The 24152-nt window shown below is 40.0% G+C and overlaps 1 protein-coding gene across 1 annotated transcript in view; it reads left to right on the plus strand.

Moving 5' to 3' along the window:
• NOL10 (nucleolar protein 10) overlaps positions 1-24152 on the plus strand; it is a 95121-nt gene that overhangs the window by 24182 nt on the left and 46787 nt on the right. The window contains exon 8 of the mRNA XM_011960976.1: positions 2848-2900. Coding sequence (XP_011816366.1) covers positions 2848-2900 — 53 coding nt within the window. The remainder of the gene's footprint in view (positions 1-2847; positions 2901-24152) is intronic.

Genomic DNA, 24152 nt, shown 5'->3' on the forward strand with positions numbered 1-24152 from the left:
GTCAAATTCTCTTTTATTGTATTATTACAGTGTACAGTACACTGCTTACTATACACTATAGTGTCCTGGTTCATACTGGAAATGTGTTCTTTTGACTCTAGGTGATGTCTTTTCCTTCCTTTAAAAATGTATAGTTTTATTGTGGAAACAATAATAAACAACATTAAAATAAATTTAAAGGAAAAAAGTCCTCAATGCCACAAACTCTTTACACATACTACTACATACTATTACTGTCTTCATGAGTGAAACCATATTAATCCTGTGTTTATATGTTTTAAGTTGTCCTCACACTGTACTTATGGTTACCTTTTGCTTTTTAGTTTGACATTGTATTAAACATATCTTTCACTTTGCCATGTGGTATTTATACTGACTTTTTAAAAATGGTTTCTTATTTGATCATGCAAGAGGTGTTTTAATTTTATCTTAGTTGATGAAATGTCAGAGTCCCGTGTTATGGAGCTTTGGAATTGGTCGACTGGCTCTACTTATTAGCTGTGTGGTGGCCCTGAGCAAGGGAGGTAACTTGCTGATAATGTGACTTGCCTGCCACGGTGCTCATGCTCTTCTCTTCTTCTGCCTTGATCATCTTAACTTCTGCTGAACTAAGACTTGCTTTCACTGGTTTTTTTTCTGTTTCTGCTTGTTAGAAGCTGCTCATACTCTGTGGGCTCTATTATGTTCTTTTTCTCATTCATAATTACTTTCAGCCCTGACCCTTCTCACTTGAGTTTCGTAGTAGACCTACTTGTATCATTAGCCATATGTGCCATATGTGGCTATGTGAGATCCTCCCCCATTTTAGAAAACAAGCTAGCTGTGTCCAGTCTGAATTTTTTGTGCAATTACATGAGAGCACTTGCTGTGGTTTGTTGGTAGGTGTTGTTGTATTTCATTGTGGAATGTTCATTGTTGAGTGTTCAGGGTTGAGCCAGTGGAGAAGGCTTAGGAGAGGTCTTTAGTAGGAACCTTCCTCGTGGTAGTAAAGATGGGGCTTCTATCCCCAGAACTTCTTTAATTATGTCTGAAGGCTCCTGGAGATCTTTCGGCAGAGCTGTTAGTGGAGACCTAGGAAGCAGAATCAGTAGAGGCCGTTTCCATCCGTCATGACCTCAGTGAACATTGTCTGGAAGGCCAGAAAAAGTGCTAAGATTAAAAATTCTGCAGGGGTTACAGGCTATGCAAAACAACTCTGATTTTGTTTTGGTTTAATGTAGACATTATTCTTGCTTTTTTAGACTTTGTTAGGTGCTTTTAGATGTTTTTACGGGGGGTGTGTGTGTGTGTCTGTGAGTTTTGTGTGCATATATTTTTGGTGACCTGTTGGTCCCACTTCAGGTCTAGCTCACACTTTTGAGTTGTGGGCAAGATGTGGTTTTGGTAAGATAGTATTGAGGCCAGGTGCGGTGGCTCACACCTGTAATCCCAGCACGCTGGGAGGCCGAGGCGGGCGGATCATGAGGTCAGGAGATCAAGACCATCCTGGCTAACATGGCGAAACCCCCTCTCTACTAAAAATACAAAAAATTAACTGGTCGTGGTGGCAGACACCTGTAGTCCCAGCTACTCGGGAAGCGGAGGCAGGAGAATGGCGTGAACCCAGGAGGCGGAGCTTGCAGTGAGCCGAGGTCGGCGCCACTGCACTCTAGTCTGGGTGACAGAGCAAGACTGTCTCAAAAAAAAAAAAAAAGATAGTATTGAGTTCCTGCTTGAGTGGTAATTGACTCTATTCACTCAGCATTTCATTTCTGTAACAGAGTCAAATATCATCACTTTTACAAACTGTTGTGTTAATGAAAGGAAAGGCAGCAAAAAATATTTTTAAAAACAGAATCTAATCGTTGCCCTTAACATTTGGTATATTCATTTATCATTATGTGATCTGATAATCTAAATGTCTTCCCTCTATGGATTCCTCTTGTATCTTACAAATAGATTTGTAAAATGAATTATTGTTTGGCTGATCTGTAGAAGTCTTTATTTAACAACAGAAACTCTTGAGTTTGCCTTTAACATTCCCTCAAGACTGGGGCATCAGTCCCTCTGAGCTTTCTTTTTCTGATCAATAAAATAGGGCTGTGATATATCTTCTTTTAGAGGGTTGTTGCATGTTCACTAAGATAATGTATGTGGAAGTGACTAGATGATTATGAAGGACTGGCCAAAGGCTTGCTGGTTTCAGTTTTATTTAAAGTGCAGTGGTCCGGTCCTGAGCAGGTGTTCTAAGGAGTTTTGATATTTGCATATTGCCATGTTGGAGCTGCTTCAAAACACTTGGGGAAGGAGTGTGTTGCAAAAATGGCAGAGAAAAGGGAACAAAACTGAGACATTTGAATACTTCGATACTAAGTAGTTTAGTACCAAATAATAATGTATTTATAGGTTGCTCCTGGGGTTATAGGGAGTCCTTTATTGAATGCCAGAAAGTTCTCTCTTTCTTCAGTTTTACTTTCTTATATGCTGATCCTAAGGAGACCCAGTTATTAACCGCCTGGTTGGTTCAGTCTGTTATAATTCCCTGGGAGGGAGTGACTGTGCTGTAGTCAGGGCTGTTAGAGTCCCTCTAGGACTTTCTGTTGTAGACTATAACAAAATGTAGACATTTTGTTTTGCAGTCAGTTTTATAAAAGGAATTTGCTTTGCAAAAGCAAAGCAAATTTGTTCTGCAAAATTTGAATTTGTTTTGCAAAAGTTAGGAATTTGTTGTGACATTTTGTGGGAAATACTTTACTTTTGGTTCAGTGATTAACAGAAGCTCCTCAGGCATTTCAGAATGGAAAACAAATAGAAAAGGGTACTTTCTTTTTCCTATGCGTTGACCTTTTTCATTGTGTTTATTTTTAGGCATGCTTCTGACGGCCAGTGAAACCCCCAAGATGGGCATCTATTACATTCCAGTAAGTAATACAAAGAGGCGTTTCAGTAAAAATAGGACAAGCAAAGATACTTTTTATTATTTATTTAAGTTTTTGAGACGGAGTCTGGTGGTCACCGAGTCTGGGGTGCAGTGGTGCAATCTCAACCCACTGCAATGTCTGCCTCCTGGGTTCAAGTGATTCTCCTACCTCAGCCTCCTGTAGCTGGGATTACAGGTGCACACTACCACCCCCGGCTAATTTTTGTATTTTTAGTAGAGATGGGTTTTGCCATGTTGGCCAGGGTGGTCTTGAACTCCTGACCTCAAGTGATCCTCTTGCCTGGGCCTCCCAAAGTGCTGGGATTACAGGTGTGAGCCACCACTCCTGGCCAAAGATACTTTTTAAATCGGATGTATTGAGGAACCTGAGTCTACATGTGGCTATGTACATTACATACAGTGGACTCATTTGTGGGTTGAATTTGCTTTCTGGAGCTTGTCAGTTCATGCTCAAACATTCTTTTATGGAAACTGTTTGATATCATGTTAAAATACACTTTAGAAATTAGTATTTATTCTTCTGATTTGCATTTATTTTTTGTTTCCAAGTATTTCCGAATATTAAACTTTCAGCTGTTAATGATCTGGAGGTCTAATTCTAAAAAGTCTATTACTCTTCAAGTCATCTCACTATAGTTTGTTTGTTTCTTTTAAAAATAAGTCACATATAAAATAAATTATCACAGATTATCCTGATCAGGGATGACATGTAGTTTGCAAAAAAAAAAAAAAAAAAAACCTATTTTTTCCCTCCTTAAATAATTCTTCTCTTAGATAACCAGAAGCTCCCCACCCTTCCCTTTAAGTTTATAGTAGAAATGAAACAAGGAAATATGATTTCATAAGCAGAGAAACACATAGTGTAAGTTGGCATTAGATTACTTTATACTCAGCAGGTATCTCCCTTACCTGAGATTTGAGAAGAGAGTCGAGTGAGGGGTACTGAAGATCAGAATTTGAGGGAGGTGAACTCTCTGTAACCACTATCATCTTCCAGGTATGAAAATTCTTCCTGTCTATGATAGTCTTTTTAAAATTGCTGTTATGGATCAGGCGTCGTGGCTCACGCCTGATAAGAAGTGTGAAGTGTGAGGGGCCGGATGATGGCCAGGTGATGAGAAACTGCCTTCTTGACAAATGTTAGCTCATCTTGTAAGACCTTTTTAGTTTCAACTTTGTACTTGAGATTTAACAGAAAGCTGCGAAAAAAAATCCAGAGAGCCCTCTCCTAGGTGAGCTGCATATGGGGACAGTGTGAGCAGAAGTTGCTTTTGCTAAGCGAAGCCTTATGCTGAAACTTGGACTTCAGTGTTCCTTTCTGACCTACCTTTCTGCCCTGCTCCCACAGTACTGAGTGATATTTTATAGCACCACTTGTCTTTACTTGGAAACTGCTCTTTGTAATACTCCTTCAAAGCAAAGAGAGAGCCCAGGGGTCTGAAAGCCTGCCATTTTTCATAAGATTTTATCAAACTTACCAAGCTAACATTTGGCACAAAGGTTCATTTGAGGCTATAGAACCAGAGAAATGTGTGTTTAATGTATGACCCATGCCAAGTTTAGGAGGCCTGGACTGTGATTTGTATTAACATCTTATAAATCAGGTTTGAAAACTTTTTCCCTCCCTCTTTGGGGCATACTGAAGATGAAGGCAACTTAATGTTCTTTTAGCTTGTTAATTTTTGCCTTTTTGTCTGATACCATCTTTCTTGAGTAATTGAGATCTTTATAAACTAATGCAGTTCCTGATACACCACCTTCTGGCACTTAGATATCTCTGTAGCCAGCTTGTCCTTTGAGACCAAATGGGTTGTCTCCAGTCCCTGTCCCATTTTCTCAGTGCTTTCCTTTTTTTTTGTTTTTCCTTTCACTCAGAGACCAGGTTCTATTGTTTTGTTTGTTTGTTTGCTTCAGGGTCTAATTCATCTGCAGTTTCAGAGACTAATGCCAAGAATAGTTTTTCAAGCTTGGTTTTTCCTCTGAAACATAATTTAATCTCAGGGTAGTTCTTTATAATTAACATCCTTGGCAACTATGTAGACTGCAGAGGGAATCCAAGTCCCCTGTGGCACACAACCCGAAACCCAGCCTTTGTGCTTAATGGTGCTTCTGTTGGAAATGCTCCTGAGCTCTGAGCCCCTCGCATATCAGGGCGTTCCTGCAGCCACTCATTGCTTGGTGGTGGTGGTTGGGGCCCAAGTGATTGCTTGCTGCTTGGTAATGTGGATGTGAAAATGTAGGAGGAAAACTATTTATTTGGGAAGCTGTTTGATTTTGAAGAATAAAAGTAATTCAGTTGGCCGGGCGTGGTGGCTCACGCCTGTAATCCTAGCACTTTGGGCGGCTGAGATGGGCAGATCACTTAAGGACGGAAGTTTGAGACCAACCTGGTCAACATAGTGAAACCCTGTCTAAAAGTACAAAAATTAACCAGCGTGGTGGTGCGTGTCTGTAGTCCCAACTACTCATGAGGCTGAGGCAGGACAATCGCTTGAACCTGGGAGGCAGAGGTTGCAGTGAGCCAAGACTGCACCAGTGCACTCCACCCTGGGCAACGGAGCAAGACTCTGTCTCAAAAAAAGAAAAAAAAAAAAAGTAGGCCAGGCGCGGCGGCTCAAACGCCTGTAATCCCAGACTTCGGGAGGCCAAGGCGGGCAGATCACTAGTTCAGGAGTTTGAGACCAGCCTGGCCAACATGGTGAAATCCCTTCTTAGCCGGGGGTCGTTGTGGGTGCCTGTAATCCTGGCTACTTGAGAGGCTGAGGCAGGAGAATTGCTTGAACCCGGGAAGTGGAGGTTGCAGTGAGCCGAGATCACACCATTGCACTCCAGCCTGGGTGACAGGGTGAGACACCATCTCAAAAAAAAAAAAAAAAAGGAAATTCAACTATAAGGATATGTGCTTTGTTTGTTTTTTTTCTTTTTTAAATGTCAATATTTAAGATGTTATAAAGAATAAATACATTACTGCACCCAGCTTTCAAGAATGGCAGTTAGGTACTTTTATATTTTATTTTATTTTATTTATTTTATTTTATGTTATATGTTATGTTATGTTATTTTATTTTTGAATGAGACAGGGTCTCGCTGTCACCCTGACTAGAGTGCAGTGACGTGATCATAACTCACTGCAGCTTCATCCTCTGGGGCTCCAGCATCCTCCCGCCTCAGCTTTGGGAGTAGGTAGGACTACGTGCATGTGCCACCAAGCCCAGCTGATTTTTATGCTGTTTTTTTGTAGAGAGAGGATCTCGCTGTGTTGCCAAGGCTGGTCTCAAACTCCTGGCCTCAAGCGATCCTCCCACGTTGGCCTCCCAAAATGTTGGGATTACAGGTGTGAGCCACTGCACCTGGACAGGTATTTTATTTTCAAACATTTTCTGAGGAAAAAACTCCTATATTATTTCTATTAAAATATTTTGACTATTTAAAATAAAACATTGATTAAATATTTTAACATTTACCATTTAATTTAAAACTTGGAAAGTACTCTTGGAGCCTGCAAATGAGGCAGTGTTAAAAACATGAAGAATCCTTCTAACTTGCACTAGTGCTTCTGCGTCTGTTCAGAATAGCACTGAACTTACCCAGCAGTTCATAAACCCACAACACTCTGTCTTTGCACATAGAGGAGACTATGTGTTAAGAAGCGTAAGACCTCAAAAATACACACAACACAACTTCACAGAGGCATGCAAACCAAAGGAAATGCACAAAAGTTTTAGAAGCCAAAATTTTTGGAATGTAATAAAAGGTTGTTTAGTGAATGCTTGTCAGCCTGTCAGCTGAGTGGGTAGCACACTCCCCGCGGAGCTGAGGCCTTCTGATGCCATCGCAGGGTTCCACGCTGGTATCTCCTCGGGGCTTCAGTCGCTGGGCTAGGGCAGACATCTGTGCTCCTGCACCTATAAAGATGACAAGGCAGTACGTGCTGCAGAGTTTTAGGGGTTGTCAGGGAGATCCTTTTGAAATCATTAGAGCATTGGGAAGTCAGTTTTAGGGAAATGGCGTGGAAATTTTTCTAGTAAATATGGATATTTGGAGTCTGGCAGATTTTTTTTCTTGCTCAATGAAGAAATAAAAATAGATATTGTAGTCTTTTTATCGGGTTTTTTTCTGTAAAGGTTTTTGGTTTTAGTGTGTTTTTTTGTTTGTTTGTTTTGTTTTGTTTTGTTTTTTGAGACAGAGTCTTGCTCTGTGGCCCAGGCTAGAGTACAGTAGTACAGTAAACCTCCGCCTCCTGGGTCAAGCGATTCTCTTACCTCAGCCTCTCAAGTAGCTGGGATTACAGGTGCGCACCACCACACCTGGATAATTTTTGTATTTTTAGTAGAGATGGGGTTTTGCTGTGTTGACCAGGCTGGTCTCAAACGCCTGGCCTCAAGTGATCCACCTGCCTGGGCCTCCCAAGGTACTAGGATTACAGTTGTGAGCTACCACACCCAGCCTCTAGGGGGTTTTGTGACAAAAACAAATTTAGGTGCAAACAATTTTAACTTCTGTCTGTGGTGAATTGAATTTGTTAGTCTAGTTCTAAACTCCATGACTATGTCAATGACTGTTGTCTATTAGAGAGGTACTTTTTAATCATCCCTATGTGACCTTCTTCATAGATGGTATCTTTTTTCAAGTTCAGTATTTGAAACGTTACTATTCTGGTGTGTTTTGGCATAATTTTCCAAAGTCTTAAGAACACAACCTTACTCCTCAGCTTCATTAAGAAAATATCTTTTTGTTTTTGTTTTTGTTTTTTTTTAAATACAGGGTCTCACTCTGTCTCCCAGGGTATAGTGCATTGGTGTGATCGTGGCTCACTGCAGCCTCACAACTTTCTGGGCTCAGGTGATTTTCCTACCTCAGCCTCCCAAGTATCTGGGACTACAGGTACATGCAACCACGCCCAGCTAATTTTGTTTGTTTGGTTTTTGTTTCTGTTTTTTTGTAGAGACAGGGTTTCACCATGTTGCCCAGGCTGGTCTCCAACTCCTGGGCTCAAGCAGTCTTCCTGCCTCGGCCTCCTAGAGTGTTGGGATTGGGATTACAGGTGTGAGCCACCGTGCCCAGCCAAAGATGCCATATTTTATCAGCTATCCAGAGTATATGTTGTTTTAGTTTAATAGTAGATTTGACAATATCTTGAAAATAAGTGTCAAAAATTCCTAGATAGGCCAGGCATAGTGGCTCATACCTGTAATCCCAGCACTTTGGGAGGCCCAGGCAGGTGGATCACTTGAGGCCAGGAGCTCGAGACTAGCCTGGCCAACAAGGCGAAAACCCTTGTTTACCATCTCTATTAAAATACAAAAAATAGCTGGGCATGCTTTGGCACACACCTATAATCCCAGCTACTTAGGAGACTGAGGCGTGAGAATAACTTGAGTCCGGGAGGCAGAGGTTGCAGTGAGCTGAGGTCGCGCCACCGCACTCCAGCCTGGGTGACACAGACTCTGTCTTAAAAAAAATAAAAAATAAATGAAATTCCTAGATGGATGAGTGTTTTGCTCTTTTATCTATTAATATTTTTATTTTGTCTTCCTGTATTATAAAAGTAAATGTAGGAGACCAACAAGTCTTGTATTTGTTCAGTAAGGATATAGTGAGTAGGGTGCTAGGCTGCAGGAATATGTTGGTGAAGAAAACCGACATATTCTCTATTGTACACTCAGCGCCCTTGTGAGCTTACAATCTAGGTGAGGGGGTGATAGACAGATCTGTGACTAAGCGCTCTGAAGGAAGGCAGCAGGGTTCGGTGGCTTCCTGAGCATTTTCCCTAAGTCAAAGGTCAGGCACTTCGTATCAGTCTCTTTCTTTATATAGGTATTTTGTGAGCCCCCTTCTTGTATGTAGATATTATATGTAGATTTGTGAAAATCTCCCCCACCTTCATCTTAAATTTGAATTGCAGGGTTGGAGACTTGGGGTTTTCTTTGTCTTAAGATCATAGCACATATCTAGGGCAAAATAGTGAATGACAATATTTGTCCCACAATCTCTGGAAACAAGAGAGAACAGCAGAGAGAATGTTGGCCAACGGAGAGGCAGAGGTTGAGCCTCTATAATCCAAAAATCTGAAATGCGAACGCTCCAAAATTTAAAACCCTTTTGAGTGCCAACATGACTCCACAAGTGGAAAATCTAAACATGAGGACTTAACCTAAAGTTTGTTTCCTGCCAAAAATTATTAAAAATATAAAATGTTTAAAGATATAAAATTACCTTCAGTCTGTGTGTATCAAGTGTATATGAAATATAAATGAATTTCATATTTAGACTTGGGTCTCATCCCAAGATATCTCATTATTTTTATACAAGTATTCCAAAAGCAAAAAAAAAAAAAAAAAAAAATCAAAAATTTAAAACCCTTCTGATCTCAAGCGTTTTAGAAAAAGGCTACTCAGCCTGTGTTGCTTTTCCTGGACAGACATGTGTACAGTCAGCCTCCCTTTCTGCTTGAACATACATCTCATATGCAGATCATTTTACTTTATCTCCAAGTGGTATTTAGAAACACAGTTGACCAGGCTTCCTTAAAACTCTGTGCCCAACTTCTAGAAAGCCACATTCCCCTGGGATTCCTTCTTTCATCGAGTTACCTCTTTTCAGTCTTCACTGGCTCCTCCTCCTGCTGATAACATCCTAGACTTCGGATCTTGCCTCTCTCCCCTTATCTCTGAATGCTAGTGAGCCCTAGGACTTAGTCCTTGTCTCTGCTTTATTTATGTTGTCTCCCAGGGAGCTTGTTTATGCCCAGGCTTTATGTAACAGCTGTGTGTTAATGACATCCAGTTTTCCCTCTCCAGCCTTCCCTCTGAACTACAGAGGTACATATCCACCAGTCTACTCGGCTTCTTCACTTGGATGTCTAACAGCACATCCTGTTTAATGTGTCTACATGAGAACTTCTGATCCAGCTCCCCACCTGCACCCCACCTGCCAGGGTCTCCATTTCAGCTGAAGCCCTGTTGTTGCGCACTCGGCTGTCTAGGCTCAGAGCACAGGAACCATCCTTGTTTCCTCTCCTCTCCACTTCGTGCCTCCTCATCCAGTCCATTGGCTGTTTTTGCAGATTTTGTTGCACATCCAGCCATTTCTCAGTGCTTCCCTTGCATCAGGCTTCTGGATTACTGATCTTTCGGCTTCTGCTTTTGTCTCTCTTGTAACCTGTTTTCCATGTAACAGCCAGACTGATTTAAAATATTAAAAATATAAACAAAACAGGCTCAGTGTGGTGGCTCACACCTGTAATACTAGTGCTTTGGGTGGCTGAGGCAAGAGGATTGCTTGAGCCCAGGAGTTTGAAACAAGCCTGGGCAACATAGAGACCCCATTTCCACAAAAAGTTTTAAAAATTAACCAGGTGTGGTGGCGTGTGCCTGTAGTTCCAGCTACTTGGGATGCTGAGGCAGGAGGATCCTTTGAGCCCAGGAGTTTGAGGCTACAGTAAGCTATGACCATGCTGCTGCACTGCAGCCTGGGTGACAGAGCAAGACCCTGTTGCTTAAAATAATAATTATACACACACACACACACATATATATAAACAAAACAAATATAAATCGGATTGTGTCACTCTTCTGCTTAAAACCTTCCAGTGGCTCATTAGTTTGCTTACAACTTGAAAAGTCTTACATAATAGAAAATCAGAAAGAGACTAAAGAATCAGATTCTCTGTTTTCTTCTCACTCAACAGAGAATATATCTCTATAAAGCATTAATCTATTTATAAAGATCTGACCAAATGGTCAGACTGTTAAACCAAATCCCCAGCCACTGCTACCATAAATGAGGAATAACTTATGGGCTGTATATTAATATATCAATATATAATTAGTACCAATGTTATGGTATATTAATGTATTGTTAATATATCAATTATATATTAGATAAGCATTATTAGATAAGACATTTAAAATTAGAGCTTTTTGCAGCAGCACCCACCTGTAATCCCAGCTACTCAGGAGTGGAGAATCATTTGAGCCCGGTTCAAATCTAGCTTGGGCAACATGGTGAGACCTTGTCTCAAAACAATAACTGAATAAATAAATAAAATAAAAAAGAAAGACAGACACAGCCAAGTTCTGTTCCTTTGGCTTCACCCCTGCGAGCCAATGAAAACTGTGCTTGGATTTAAGGAGTCCAAGTATGGTACACTCTGATGAGGAAGTTTTCCTGGTTCTGACAGGTGAGTCCATCAGGTACCGTAGTGAGACCTCCAAAACTGCTAAAAGATAACTTCCCCAAAACATGAAATCAGGATTCTCATATAGATATGAAATAAATACATGTTAAAATTTTTAATTTAGGCCTAGTGCGGTGGCTCACACCTGTAATCCCAGCACTTTAGGAGGCTAAGGTGGGAGGATCACTTGAGCACAGGAGTTTCAGACTAGCCTGGGCAACATACCAAGACATTGTTTCTATTATTTTTTAAAATAATATTTAAAAATTTAAAAATTTCACATTGTAATTTAACCTGTAAATTAAATGAGGGAACCAGGCCTATGGTTAAATCAAAAGGTAAAATTTTAATTTAACTTTTAAAAGGAAAAGTGTAAAAAAGGACAAATTTACATAGAATAAAGTTATATTGAATTGGGAATGAGCAAGTAAACACAAAGTGGTCTATTTTGGACTATTTTGGGCCTTTTCCAAAGGTATAAACTGTCCACCAGATGTAATTCATTTGCATGTCTATAGACAATTATTTTGCATTGCTTCCAGTTACCTACAATTTGCAGAGTTGTAAAATAGGTCCCATAGAATGAGAATCAGATGATCTTGCAGGGTGTACTCTAGACTGGGGTTTGGGAAACAAAACACCGGCTGTTTTTGTAAATGAAGTTTTATTGAAACGCAGTGAGCCCATTCATTTATGTATTACTTATGCAGCTTTCTGACTATAATGGCAAAGTTAAGTAGCTGTGACAGAGACCATATGACTCGTGAGCCCTAAAATATTTTCTCTTCAGTTATTTACTTCTTTATGTCTATCTTTCCCCATTGTAATGTAAGACATGAATGCAGGGACATTATTTTGTCTTTTTCCCTGTTATATCCTCAGCACCTAAAGCAGTGCCTATCACACTGTAGGCCCTCACTTAATGGGTGTTGAAAAATTAATGAGCACACATGTGAGAGTGACCTGATTACTACAATTTGGAGTGTCTTCAATAATGGTTGTATACTTTGACCATGGATGGTTTGCAGTGCTTCTTGACTGTACTTACGCCAGATTGAAATTTTGCATTTGCCCTTTTCTGCCACTACTGTTAAAATGTAGAAAGGCACTTTGGGAGGCCGCGGCGGGCTGATCACCTGAGGTCGGGAGTTCGAGACCAGCCTGACCAACATGGAGAAACCCTGTCTCTGCTAAAAATACAAAATTAGCCGGGTGTGGTGGCACATGCCTGTAATCCCAGCTACTGGGGAGGCTGAGGCAGGAGAATTGCTTGAACTCAGGAGGCAGAGGTTGCAGTGAGCCGAGATTGTGCCATTGCACTCCAGCCTGGGCAAACAAGAGGAAACTCCATCTAAAAATAAAAAAATACAGAAAGGGATAACATGGTTCATGTGTGCCAGAGTATAATTTTTATACAGTAGGATTAGCATCAGTTCTTTGGCTCTGACAGTGCCTTCTAATCAGCCACATCTTAGAATGATGGTATGATGCAATAGTTGTGTTTGGGAGTGCCAATGGATTTTTAAAAGTAATATCTTGTCCAAAAGATTTAATAGTGATTATGTTAAGAAGATAGGTTAATTAAACTTTTTTTCCTATAAAAATCCCAAAAGGAGAATATGAAAGCAAGGGCATTTAACTTTTGTCTTAACTTTTTGCAATTTGTGCAAAAGTTGGCTTCGCATCTAGAGTACAACAGCCTTATTATATGTTTTAAAGACTGAAAATAATGCCTTTTGTTTTTCTCCCTGTGCTTTTCACTGGAGTTGCTGGGAGTGCTGTACGTGCCATTCCCTAAGATTTGGATTTGAATCAGGACCATGATTGGTCCAGTTGATGTATTTCAGTTCAAAGCCAACAATGTGGGATCATTTATGTGTACTAAATTGATATTCTGGAGAAGTCCCCAGTAAGAGATCTCTTTGCCCCATTAGTGTATGTTGAAATGGCCCTGAATCTGTTAGTGTCTGTGTAGAATCCTAAAAATGACAGATCACACTTTAATCTAAAGTGCACGTTTAAGCAGAGCGCTATTAGAAATAGTGACAGATGTAACTTTACTAGAAATTGCTCTTTTATAGTACCAGTAGCAGCATACTCTCTTTATTGGGAAGGTAGTGTCAGTTGAAAAAGAAAACTCTTCCCTAGGGAATTTATCAGCTTACAAACGATGTTCCAGACAGAACGTAAACGGGAAAGTCGTTGCTGAAATCTTGTCCACACTAAAGAATTTTTCGGTGTGCCTTAAAGGAAAGGGGAAGCTTCGGAGCATAGACCATCAGAGATAGAAGGGATCTCCAGGTCATCTAGTCCAGCTCTTAATTTGTAGCTGAGGAAGCAAGTTACTGTTTTAAGGTCAAATGGCAAGTTGGTGACAGCTGGATCTAAAAGGCATTTCTTCATTCTGCATTGCATAGTAGAAAGAACTTAGACTTTGGAATTGGTTGGACCCGAGTTTGAATACCAGCTTTGCCGTTTGTAAATGTTGTGACCTTGAATGAGTTACTTATTCTCTCCAAGCACTAGTTTCTTGAGCAACAAAAGAGGAATAATATTTTAAGGCATTTATGTAGAATGGATATACTCATTCAGTCATTTCTCCTGTTCAACTGATTTCTTGTAATGAACAGAATTCATGGGGTCCATGGCAAAGAGTATTTGGATAAAATTAAGTCATTGAGCTGGGCATGGTGGTTCATGCCTGTAATCCCGGTACTTTGGGAGGCTGAGGCAGGAGGATCACTTGAGGCCAGGATTTCTAGGCTAGCCTGGGCAACATAGTGAGACCCTCTTTCTGCAAAATGTTTTAAAAAATTAGCTGGGCATGGTGGCGTGCACCTGTAGTCTTTGTCACTCAGGAGACTGAGGGGAAAAAAGTAATAATTATGGCATTATGTGAGTGTGGACTTTTACGTAGCTTTTAGAAGGGAATATCGTGTTAAGCAAAATAAAGCTGTACAATTACAGGAAAAGATTGTGACAAACTTGTGAATGTGAACGAGGAAAATGACTGAAGACATGATTTGAGATTGTTTAGTCTGATAATTGCATGAGATATAGATTGAGAGAGGTCTGTTGTGCCATTAGTTTTGCCATTGACTGTTGAAACAGAAAGCAGTGATAACATCTGGTTGTTTATATAAGAAATCTGATTTTTTTTTTTTTTTTTGAAATGGAGTCTCAGTCTGTCGCCCAGGCTGGAGTGCAGTGTCGCAATCTCGGCTCACTGCAAGCTCCGCCTCCCGGGTTCACGCCATTCTCCTGCCTCAGCCTCCTGAGTAGCTGGGATTACAGGCACCGGCCACCGCACCCAGCTAATTTTTTGTATTTTTAGTAGAGACGGGGTTTCACCGTGGTCTCGATCTCCTGACCTTGTGATCCGCCCACCTTGGCCTCCCAAAGTGCTGGGATTACAGGTGTGAGCCACCATGCCCAGCCAGAAATCTGATTTTTTAAAGTGAAGTTCATTTTCCCCGATTATATCATCAAGGTGCACTCTTTGCAGAAAATATGGCAAACACAGATGAGTAGAAGAAAACTCAAATACCCTTCCACCGCCTAAAGACAAACATTAACATTTTGCTATATTTTTTCAATATTTAATCTGAAACTTTGTTAATATGGTTTCATATCTTATTTTTTCCCACTAAATATTTCTCTTTATTAAACTCTTAGAAATTATTTAAAAATATATTTCTGTATGAATATAAAGTAATATAGTTATTTTTGAAAATACATAAATATCAGAAAAAGATGAAAAAAAACTATAAATTTCACTAGTCAGAGACATTCTTGCCAACATATCTTTTACATTTTCTTTGCATTTGGGATATTTTAGTGGCTACTGATCGGATTTAAAGTGAAATCCTGTCAGAAGCTCATTTAGCTTACATCAGTTTCAATAAAAGCCCTTCAAGATGTTGGAGGCTGGAGGTATAGGGGTCGGGAGGGGGAGGGAGGGAGGTGTATGTAGGGGAGAGGTGGAGTGAGCAGAGAGCATGTTCGCACTCTTAGGCAGTTTCACTTATGTGGCTGTCCATTCACTCCGGGGGCATATGTCCCGGACTAAACTTGAGATGGGAGGGCATTTCTCAACTGAAAGAACGTGTTCCTAATTCCCTAAAGCGTCCATTTTATGTGATCAGTTACCTTCTCTCCCATGCATTTAGGTTGGCTCCAGTGATGGATTATTGTTGGGAGAATTGAGAAAACAGCTACTCGGTTATTTTTGTGTTCTTGGTTGAGATGAGGAAGACTATATGAAAAAGTTTGCTTAAATCTGTTGTTTCCTAATACCTCTCATGGCAGCACTACACTGAGTGTGATTCTGGTCATTTAAGACATGGGATTTTTTTGGTGTGGCATAGTCACCAGGTGCAAGTCTCCTGCTGTATCTGGTCCTATTCTAACACCAGAGGGTTATTCTGACGGGCCTTTCAAGTTTAGATTTGCTTATATTCCATTTAGTCTTATCTGCTTGACTTAGAACCTCATCTTTATATAAGAGATTAAACCAGTGAAATTAAACTTCAGAAATACTTAATGCAGTGGATAGAGTAGGAGAAGGAGAGTGATTTTGAAAATATAATTAGCAGAATGGGTGAGATGGTGCTTAGCAGCAGCATCTATTAACAAAAAGAGCCGTTTCAGTCAACTGTAAGTGAAAGGAATAAAGGTTAAGTAGAATGTTGGCAGTGACTCCACATGTAAATGGGAGTGGAGAATGTCAGGATGGCACAGTGAAGAGGCTGTCTTGGGGCTCTTCGTGTGCAGAGTGTACCTATGTTTGTTATTTCTTCTAGTGGTGGTGAGTTGGAGAAAGCTCAGAAAAGAATTCAAGAATTGTGTTCCCAGGCACCATCTAGAGAAGGCATGATTTTAGGATCTAGGAAAAGAGTAGGATCATGCAAGAAAGGTACCTTGTATGAGGTACAGAAAATGATAGGACGTTGGCCTGAAGAAGAAAGTTTTCATTGTTTGAGGGTGTGGGAAGACCTGTCAGACGATGGGAGGCAGTGAAGCACTCGCCTTTCAGAGCTTCTAAAAGGAGGAAAAAGACAAATTTGAATGAAAAACATGATTTACTTTAAATTGAGTTTAAATTTGAATTCAGATATATATTTTTAATTTTTAATTTTTAGTTTTTATAATTTTAACCTTTTTTTAAGATTCAGGGGGTACATGTATAGGTTTGTTACATGGGTATATTGTGTGATGTTGAGGTTTAGGGTGCGATTCAACCAGTCACCCTGGAAGTGAGCATAGTATCCAACAGTTGTTCCTCCCTCCCTTTCTCCCTCCCTCCCTCCCTCTCCAAAAGATGTGTATTTTTAAGATGTCTTGATTCATAATAGGATAAAAGAAACATATGCCTAATTTTATTCTCCAAGAAAGGTATTACAATGATAAACCTAAGCCTATAAGAAAGATCTGGAAAGATAAAACATCTTATAGAAGACAAAAGACCTAATTTTATGGGGAAAAAGTGTGGAGTTCTGTTTTGTAATTTTTCAGTTATATATTCATAACTGAGAACTGGGAAGCAAGGCATGAAAGTCAGGTGGTTAATACGTATTCTTTTGTAATACAAACAAGTTGTTTGTGACTTTACGAAGGGGAAATGTGGACTTCCTATTTTAATCTAAACACTTTCAGGTAGTAACAGTATCTGTGGCCTTTTTCTCAACAAAGGATATCCTCCCCATTTCCCATCACAATTTATTGGATCACAAGAATAGCAGACATACAGAAGCATTAATGTGTGACAATCAGGAAGTAATTTTCTGAGCATCTGGTCGCATTTTCAAAGTTAATTTCAGTTCTGATTGAGTAAAAATATATGTAATTTTCATGGAGATATTTGATACACATATGACATATGTTGTGTTAGTATATCAGATGATGTTTATTTTTGCTTAAATAGTCTTACATCTGACATGTCCATTTTCTTGAAAATAAATGACAACTTCCTATTCAGATGCTAGTGTGACTTCAATGTTGACCAAAGGCCTTGTCTCCTGGTTCCAGCATTTCCTCCGTCTTGGTGCTTACCTAGTCGATCTCGTTACCATTCTTATTTTGGATGAGAGAGAGTGGGAATTAAACCTAGTATTTCAGTGTCCTGGTTATGTAGTCACTTGGGTGGTGATGTCTTTAGTTAACATGGCCATTATCTATTCTTGTTTTTTGTTCTGTTTTGTTTTTTCCTTAAAAAAGAAGGTAGCTTATACAAGTAAGCCAGAAATTTAGACTACATTCTTTTAAAATGCCCACCTTATACAGAAAATAATAAGAAAGTTCTGGGACTTATACCATCTCTACCTTGATTCAGTGTTCTCAAATCCCACGCAAGTTTCTCTTCTGATGCCCACTTAGTAGGATGTAAGCTCCACAAGGCGGGAACTTTGTATGTTGTGCTTTTTGCTGTGTCCTTGCTTCCTAGAACAGTATCTTATACTTCATAGGCTTTCATTGACTCCATGCATGCTAGTTTGAAGTAATGAATATTATTGACCCTTTTAAAATGTATTTTCTTTTTTATTACTTTTTGAGACAGGGTGTCACTCTGTCTCCCAGGCTGGAGTGCAGTGGTGTGATCATGGCTCACTGCAGCCTCCAAACTCTTGGGCTCAAGTGATCCTCCCACCTCAGCTTCCCATGTAGCTGGGACTACAGGCACATGCCACCATGCCTGGCTAATTTAAAAAAAAAAAAAAAAATTTTTTTTTTTTGTAGAGACAGAGTTTCACTATGTTGCCCAGGCCGATCTTGAACTCCTGAGCTTAAGGGATCCTCCCATCTTGGCCCCCTAGAGTACTGTGATCATAGGCATGAGCCACCACACCCAACCTGATACATTTTTTTTAATGTATCATGAAAAAAATGTATTTTAATTTTCTCTCATTGTTCAGAGGAGAAAAAATTTCAAATAGACATAAAAGTGGAGAGAAAGGTAACAAACCCATCTTCTACCCATCCTTTTGCTTCCATGTTATCAGCTTTTCCCCCAGGCTTTTTTTGGGGGTCGGTGGGGTGGAAGTAAAGTTGGTTTGTATTGTTTTACTAGCACGGTAAATTGCTCTAGAAAGTAGTTATTACAGATAGTTAAATGGGAACGAATATTAGATTTTGACATGGGCACATACCCTCATTTGGATTATATGTTTACCTTCCTGAGGAACAGAACATTATTCTTGGTTGGAAAACAAGTAATATATGAATGATAGTAGTGGGACATTGAAAGAAAGGTTAGATCTGCCTGTCCATGTCTCTTGCATGTCTGTATATGGTTACGTCATTCATTCATTCAGTGGTCTTTATTTTTTAGAGCAGTTTTTGGCTCACAGCAAAATTGAGTGGAAGGTGCAGAGTTCTTACATCCCTCCCCCACACGCTCCTTCACCATCAGCACTTTACAACAGAGTGGTCCATTTGCTGCAGCCAGGGAACAGACATTGACACATCACCACCTGAGGTTCATAGTTTACATTAGAGTTCACTGCTGATGGTGTACATTCTGTGGGTTTTGATAAATGTATGACATGTATCCACCATTACAATATCAGATAGAATAGTGTCCCTACTCTAAAAATCCTCTCTGTTCCACCTGTTCATCCCTTCCTCCACCCTCCAGACCCCAAGCAATCACTGGTATTTTTACTGTCTCTAGTTTTGCTTTTTTTCCAAAATGTCATATAGCTGAACTCATACAGTATGTAGGCTTTTCAGATTGGCTTCTTTCACTTAATCCTATGCTGTTGAGATTCCTCCATGTCTGTTTGTGGCGTGATAGCTCATTTTCCTTTATCACTGAGTAACGTTCTCTTTTCTGGATGTACTGCAGCTTGTCTGTCCATTCATCTATTGAAAGGCCTCTTGGTTGTTTCCAGTTTTGGCAGTTAGGAATAAAGCCGCTCTAAACATTCTCATGCAGGTTCTTGTGTGCACATAGGTTTTCACCTTGTTTGTGTAAATGTCAAGGAACCTGATTGCTATGTCGTGGTCACAATACATGTAGTTTTGAGAAATTGCCAGACGGCCCTCCAGAGTGCCTGTACCTTTTTGTATTTCTGACAGCAGTGAATGAGAGTTCCTGTTGCTCCACATCCTTGTCAGCATTTGGTGTTGTCAGTGTTTTTGCATTTTAGCCATTCTAATCGATTTATAGTGGTATAGTATCTTATTGTTTTAATTTGCAAGTATTATTTATTTATGTTGGTCAGTCATGAAAATGACACACCATGATTTTTGTCTTTGTGGACTTGATAGTTGTGTTAATTAGTTGTTAGTTTTGAGTATTTGGGGGGCTGGGTCATTTATTGTACAAACATTTATTACACAAACGCTTAGTGAGCATCTTTCCTATGCCTGAACCAAGGGTAGGATATCAAAACCTGCACCAGGATATCTAAGGCGTTGAAGATACAGGCCTTGCTGCCTAGCTGCTGATAGTCTAGTAAAGGAACAGATAGTACAGGTGATAAGGGACTTTGATATCCGGGATCTTACAAGAGGTAAAAAAGTCACTTTCTTTTAAGTAATGTTTCAATCAAATTTCGAAGGATGTTCAGGAATTAGGTAGTGATGGTGGATAGAAGGCGGAGGACGTTCAGGAATTAAGCTGTGATGGTGGGTAGAAGGTGAAGGACGTTCAGGAATTAGGCAGTGATGGTGGGTAGAAGGGTGGCAGAATCAGGGAGATCATCCTGTACAGAGGGAGCTGAAGTAAGACCCGAGCCCCGGTCCATTCAGTCTGTTTGGGAGGAGCTTGGGTTTTTCAGGGGCTGTTAAGGAACAGGAGATAACCAGTACTTCTCCAGTAAAACTGGAGTATCAGGACTTAACGCCAAACCTTCTGTACCATGTTAAAATTTTTGCTTTTGCTTTAACAAGAGTGGCATGCCTTTGAAGGGTTTTCTTCAAGGGAGTGAAATCAGATAGGTGTGTCAGATTATTCTGCCTGTATAATGGGGGTTGGCTTTGGAAGCCAGGGATAGGACACACTGTAATTAATTAGAAAAAATAATGAGGGCCCCATCTAAGGCAGTAGGCATGGTGAGGGAGGAGTTGAGTGTGAGAGACAGTAAGGTGTATGTTCATAGAGTGTGGTGATTCGTGGGGAGTGATGGACAAGAGGGAGAGAGGGGAACTGAATGAGCAGTGATACCATTCACAGAGATAAGGTGGAGAAATACTAAATTCAGTTTTGGCCGTGTTGAATTGTCTTAATTCTAACTCTTCATATGTATGAGTTAAACTGCTTCCTGGGAGAGAGTTTTGAGCTTTTGTTTTTCTGGTTCATCTCCATGGAAAAGATCAAAGGTTATGAGTTAGGTTCTTGAATTTTCTGGAGAATTAAAAAAACCATCTATTATCTACACTTTGAATACCTGTTCTCAGCCAGCGGCATTGGTACTCTCTTGAGTGCTCACTAATAGCCTCGATTTTGAATTAGGGGCCGCGTCTCTGCTCCTTTACAGAGTATTTGAAATAATTGAGGTTTCAGTTGATAGTGTAAGGGACTTGTTAACCACTTGGTATCTGCATCTGTGCCTGTATTCTTTTGGGGGGTGTTTATTTTTTCTTCTCTCTCTCTCTCTCTTTTTTTTTTTTTGGAAAAATGCTCTAACTAAAAGAAAATTAAACCTTGTAACAATACATAACCAAGAAAATAGAAGTCCTTCATTACCATTGTTAACAAGTTATTAACAAGTTGGTGCACATGCTATGCCGTCAAGTCACGTATGACACACACAGCAGTGGCGTGGGCTTGAGCAGAATCAGGGTCTCCTTATACTATTCTCAAAGGTTTTTTTGATCACTAACAGTATCATTTTGGTCAGCACATAAATCAAACTCACTCTTTTTAATAGTTGCATAGTGTTTTGTTGTATAGATGTATCATACTTTATTTACATAGTTTCACGTGTAACTGTGTACCATCTACGTTTTCCACTTCTCTAAACCAGCATTGTCCAGTTCTCTACACCAAAGTCTGCCAGCAGCATTTCTGTGATGACGGACACGTTCTGTATCTGCTGTGTCCTGTGTGGTAGCCATTAGTCACATGTCGCTGTTGAGCACTTGAAATGTGAGTACTGCATCTAAGGGACTGAATTTTTAATTTCATTTAATTAAGTTTAACTTAAATAGCCATAAGTGGCTTAGTGGCTGCCTTATTGGGCAGCATAGCTCTAAACTATTCCAGAGTCAAGTGAGATCATTAGGCTACTTCCTTAGACCACATTACTTTGGCCTTCATAAATTATAGTTTATGATTTTTCTTTGATGCTGAACTTCTGTAAGCCTCTCAAAGAAATGTATTTTGTTGCCAGACTCCCTTAAAGGTCTGTATTATGCTGCTTGAGTTTGTTCCAACAGAGAATTTCTCCTTCCAGATCTATCAGTGTGCTTCCCTTCAGCAAATCAAGCATGTCTGTCCACCTTACTCTTCATCTCCTTTTGCCTTGGTTGCCTAGGAGCCCAAAGTTAATTTTGATTTTTATTATTTTTGAGACAGGGTCTTACTCTGTTGCCCAGGCTAGAGTGCAGTGTCCTGATCACAGCTCACTGCAGCCTTGAATTCCAGGGCTCAAGTGATTCCCCAACCTCAGCCTCCCGAGTACCCGGGACTACAGGAATGTGCCACCACACCCAGATAATTTTCATATTTTTTATAGAGATGGAGTCTCACCATGTTGTCCAGGCTGGTCTTGAATTCCTGGGCTCAAATGATCCTCCTGCTTTGTCATCCCAAAGTGCTGGGATTACAGGCACGAACCACCACACCCCAAAGTTAAATTTTTTATTGAATTATAGCAGTTTTTTTTTTGCCTCTCACCACCATCCCTATCAAACTTCATCACTTTGTTTTCCTTCTGAGTTTAAAGATTTCATTGTGTGTGTGTGTGTGTGTGTTTTAAATAAAGCTCTTCATATTCTTTTTGGATCTATCCTAAAACTTCACTAAAAAAATGATTAGCAGCGGCCAGGCACAGTGGCACACGCCTGTAATCCCAGCACTTTGGGAGGCCGAGGCAGGTGGATCTTTTGAGCTCAGGTGTTCAAGACCAGCCTGGCCAACAGGGCAAAACCGTCTCTATTAAAATACAGAAAATTAGCCTGGTGTTACTGCACACAAGTTTGGTCCCAGCTACTCAGGAGGCTGAGACAGGAGCATCACTTGAGCCCAGGAGGTGGAGGTGGCAGTGAAGTGAGATCACGCCACTGCACTCTGGCCTGGGTGATAGAGCAAAACTCTGTCTCAAAAACAACAACAACAACAACAAAAACCAACAATATATATACACTGCTTCCCTCCCGCAGTCATGCACACTCACATATCATACATCTGAGTGAGATTCTAAATATTATCACGTGGAATCTTGTTTATCACCTCAGAGGAAACTATGTGTATTTAAGACTCTACTTAAGTACTTTTGTGGTTGACCGCATTTTATTCCACTGAGTACGGATTGAGTTCCTTTACATCCTTTGCTGTGCCAGTATCACGCTTTCTTTCCTTCAGCTTTATTTGAAGGAACATATGGGAAATCTTATTTTGTATGAATTTAAAATATGTTCTTCAGGATTTCCTAGTTCCTCCCCAAGATAATCAGTAACTGCTAAATGGTGTTAAAATATTTTTTCTCCTTTTTAGAATAGCACTGTTAAGATATAGAACCTTGAGTAAAAGTACATATAACTTTTTTAAAGTTTTGCTCTTCCTTTTTTTCTGCCGAGTTTTCCCCCCTGGGTATTTTAAAATGTATTGGTACCCTTAGTTTTTACATAGATTTCAAAATTAAGAATTAGAAAGCAATAAGAATATGCAGAAAAGTTGTTAATAAACACTTTTGCCTGCAAGGAAGTCGAGTAGAACCAGGAAACTACTGATGTGCTAAGGATAACACACTAAACCATCTGTGTTACTAACTCTTGGCAGGAATAAAATGACAAAACAAGATCTTGGGAGATGCTCATTACCAGGTGCGTGATCAAAAAGATAAATACATTCTCATGTAAGAAAATTGGCGTAGTGCCTTTAGCATCCTTGGGGCATGTGTACGTATGCATGTGGGTGAGTTTAGCATTTGGTGTAGTTAGGAAACTGAGAGAGGAAAAGGCTGGAAGTAGAGGACTTTAACATTGCTTAGAGTCATTGTTATTGCAAACTCTGGAAGTGAACTCTAGGAAACTGCACTGGAATTCAAGTGTAATATGATGATAAACATCAAATGACTGTAGCCAAAGTGCAAGGCCAGGCTCTTCAGGAAAGAATGAATAGGAGACCTTAAAGTAAACATCTGTTTTTTTGTTCAGCTAACAGTGGACTTTGAAGAAGACTGGAGCCATGTTAAGATTTTCTTTTTCTTCCTTGAGAATTGAAGAAAAATGTCAGCTGAGGATTTTTTCATGCTATTTAACATGTCATTTGTAGTGTTTCATGAAAAGCAGACAGACATGTAAAGCTTTTTATTCTACTTCAAATTAGAATAATAAGTTAGATCCAGTTTTGAATATTTAAAAGAGAACTTTAACAGATTTGTTTTATGAGTGAGTTTCATGATTTTGAATAAAATTTTTGCACACTTAAACTGGTGGTTTGGCCAAGTACAGTGGCCACAACTGTACTCCCATTGCTTTGGCAGGCCACGGTGGGAGGATCACTTGAGCCCAGGAGTTCAAGACCAGCCTGGGCAACATAGTGAGACCCCGTCTCTACAAAATAAAATAAGTTAGCTGGGGATGGGTAAGTATCTGTAGTCCCAACTACTCAGGAGGCTGAGGCAGGAGGATCGCTTAAGCCCAGGTGATCAAGGCTGTAGTGAGCTGTGATCATGCCACTGTACTCCAGCCTGGGTGACAGAGCAAGACTCTGTCTCATAAATACATATATACATACGTACCTACATACATACTACAGTGGTTCATTTGAGAGTAACTCTTTATGTCCTGTTCCTAAATGTTTTAGGAATATCTGGTTTTCACCAAGCTTGCATGTTCTGAATCCTGCTTAAGTTCAAAGTTTATAAACCTCCAGTAGGTATGTGA

This window comes from Colobus angolensis, unplaced genomic scaffold, assembly GCF_000951035.1.
Source record: "Colobus angolensis palliatus isolate OR3802 unplaced genomic scaffold, Cang.pa_1.0 Scaffold53, whole genome shotgun sequence".
NCBI classification, from domain to species: Eukaryota; Metazoa; Chordata; class Mammalia; order Primates; family Cercopithecidae; genus Colobus; species Colobus angolensis.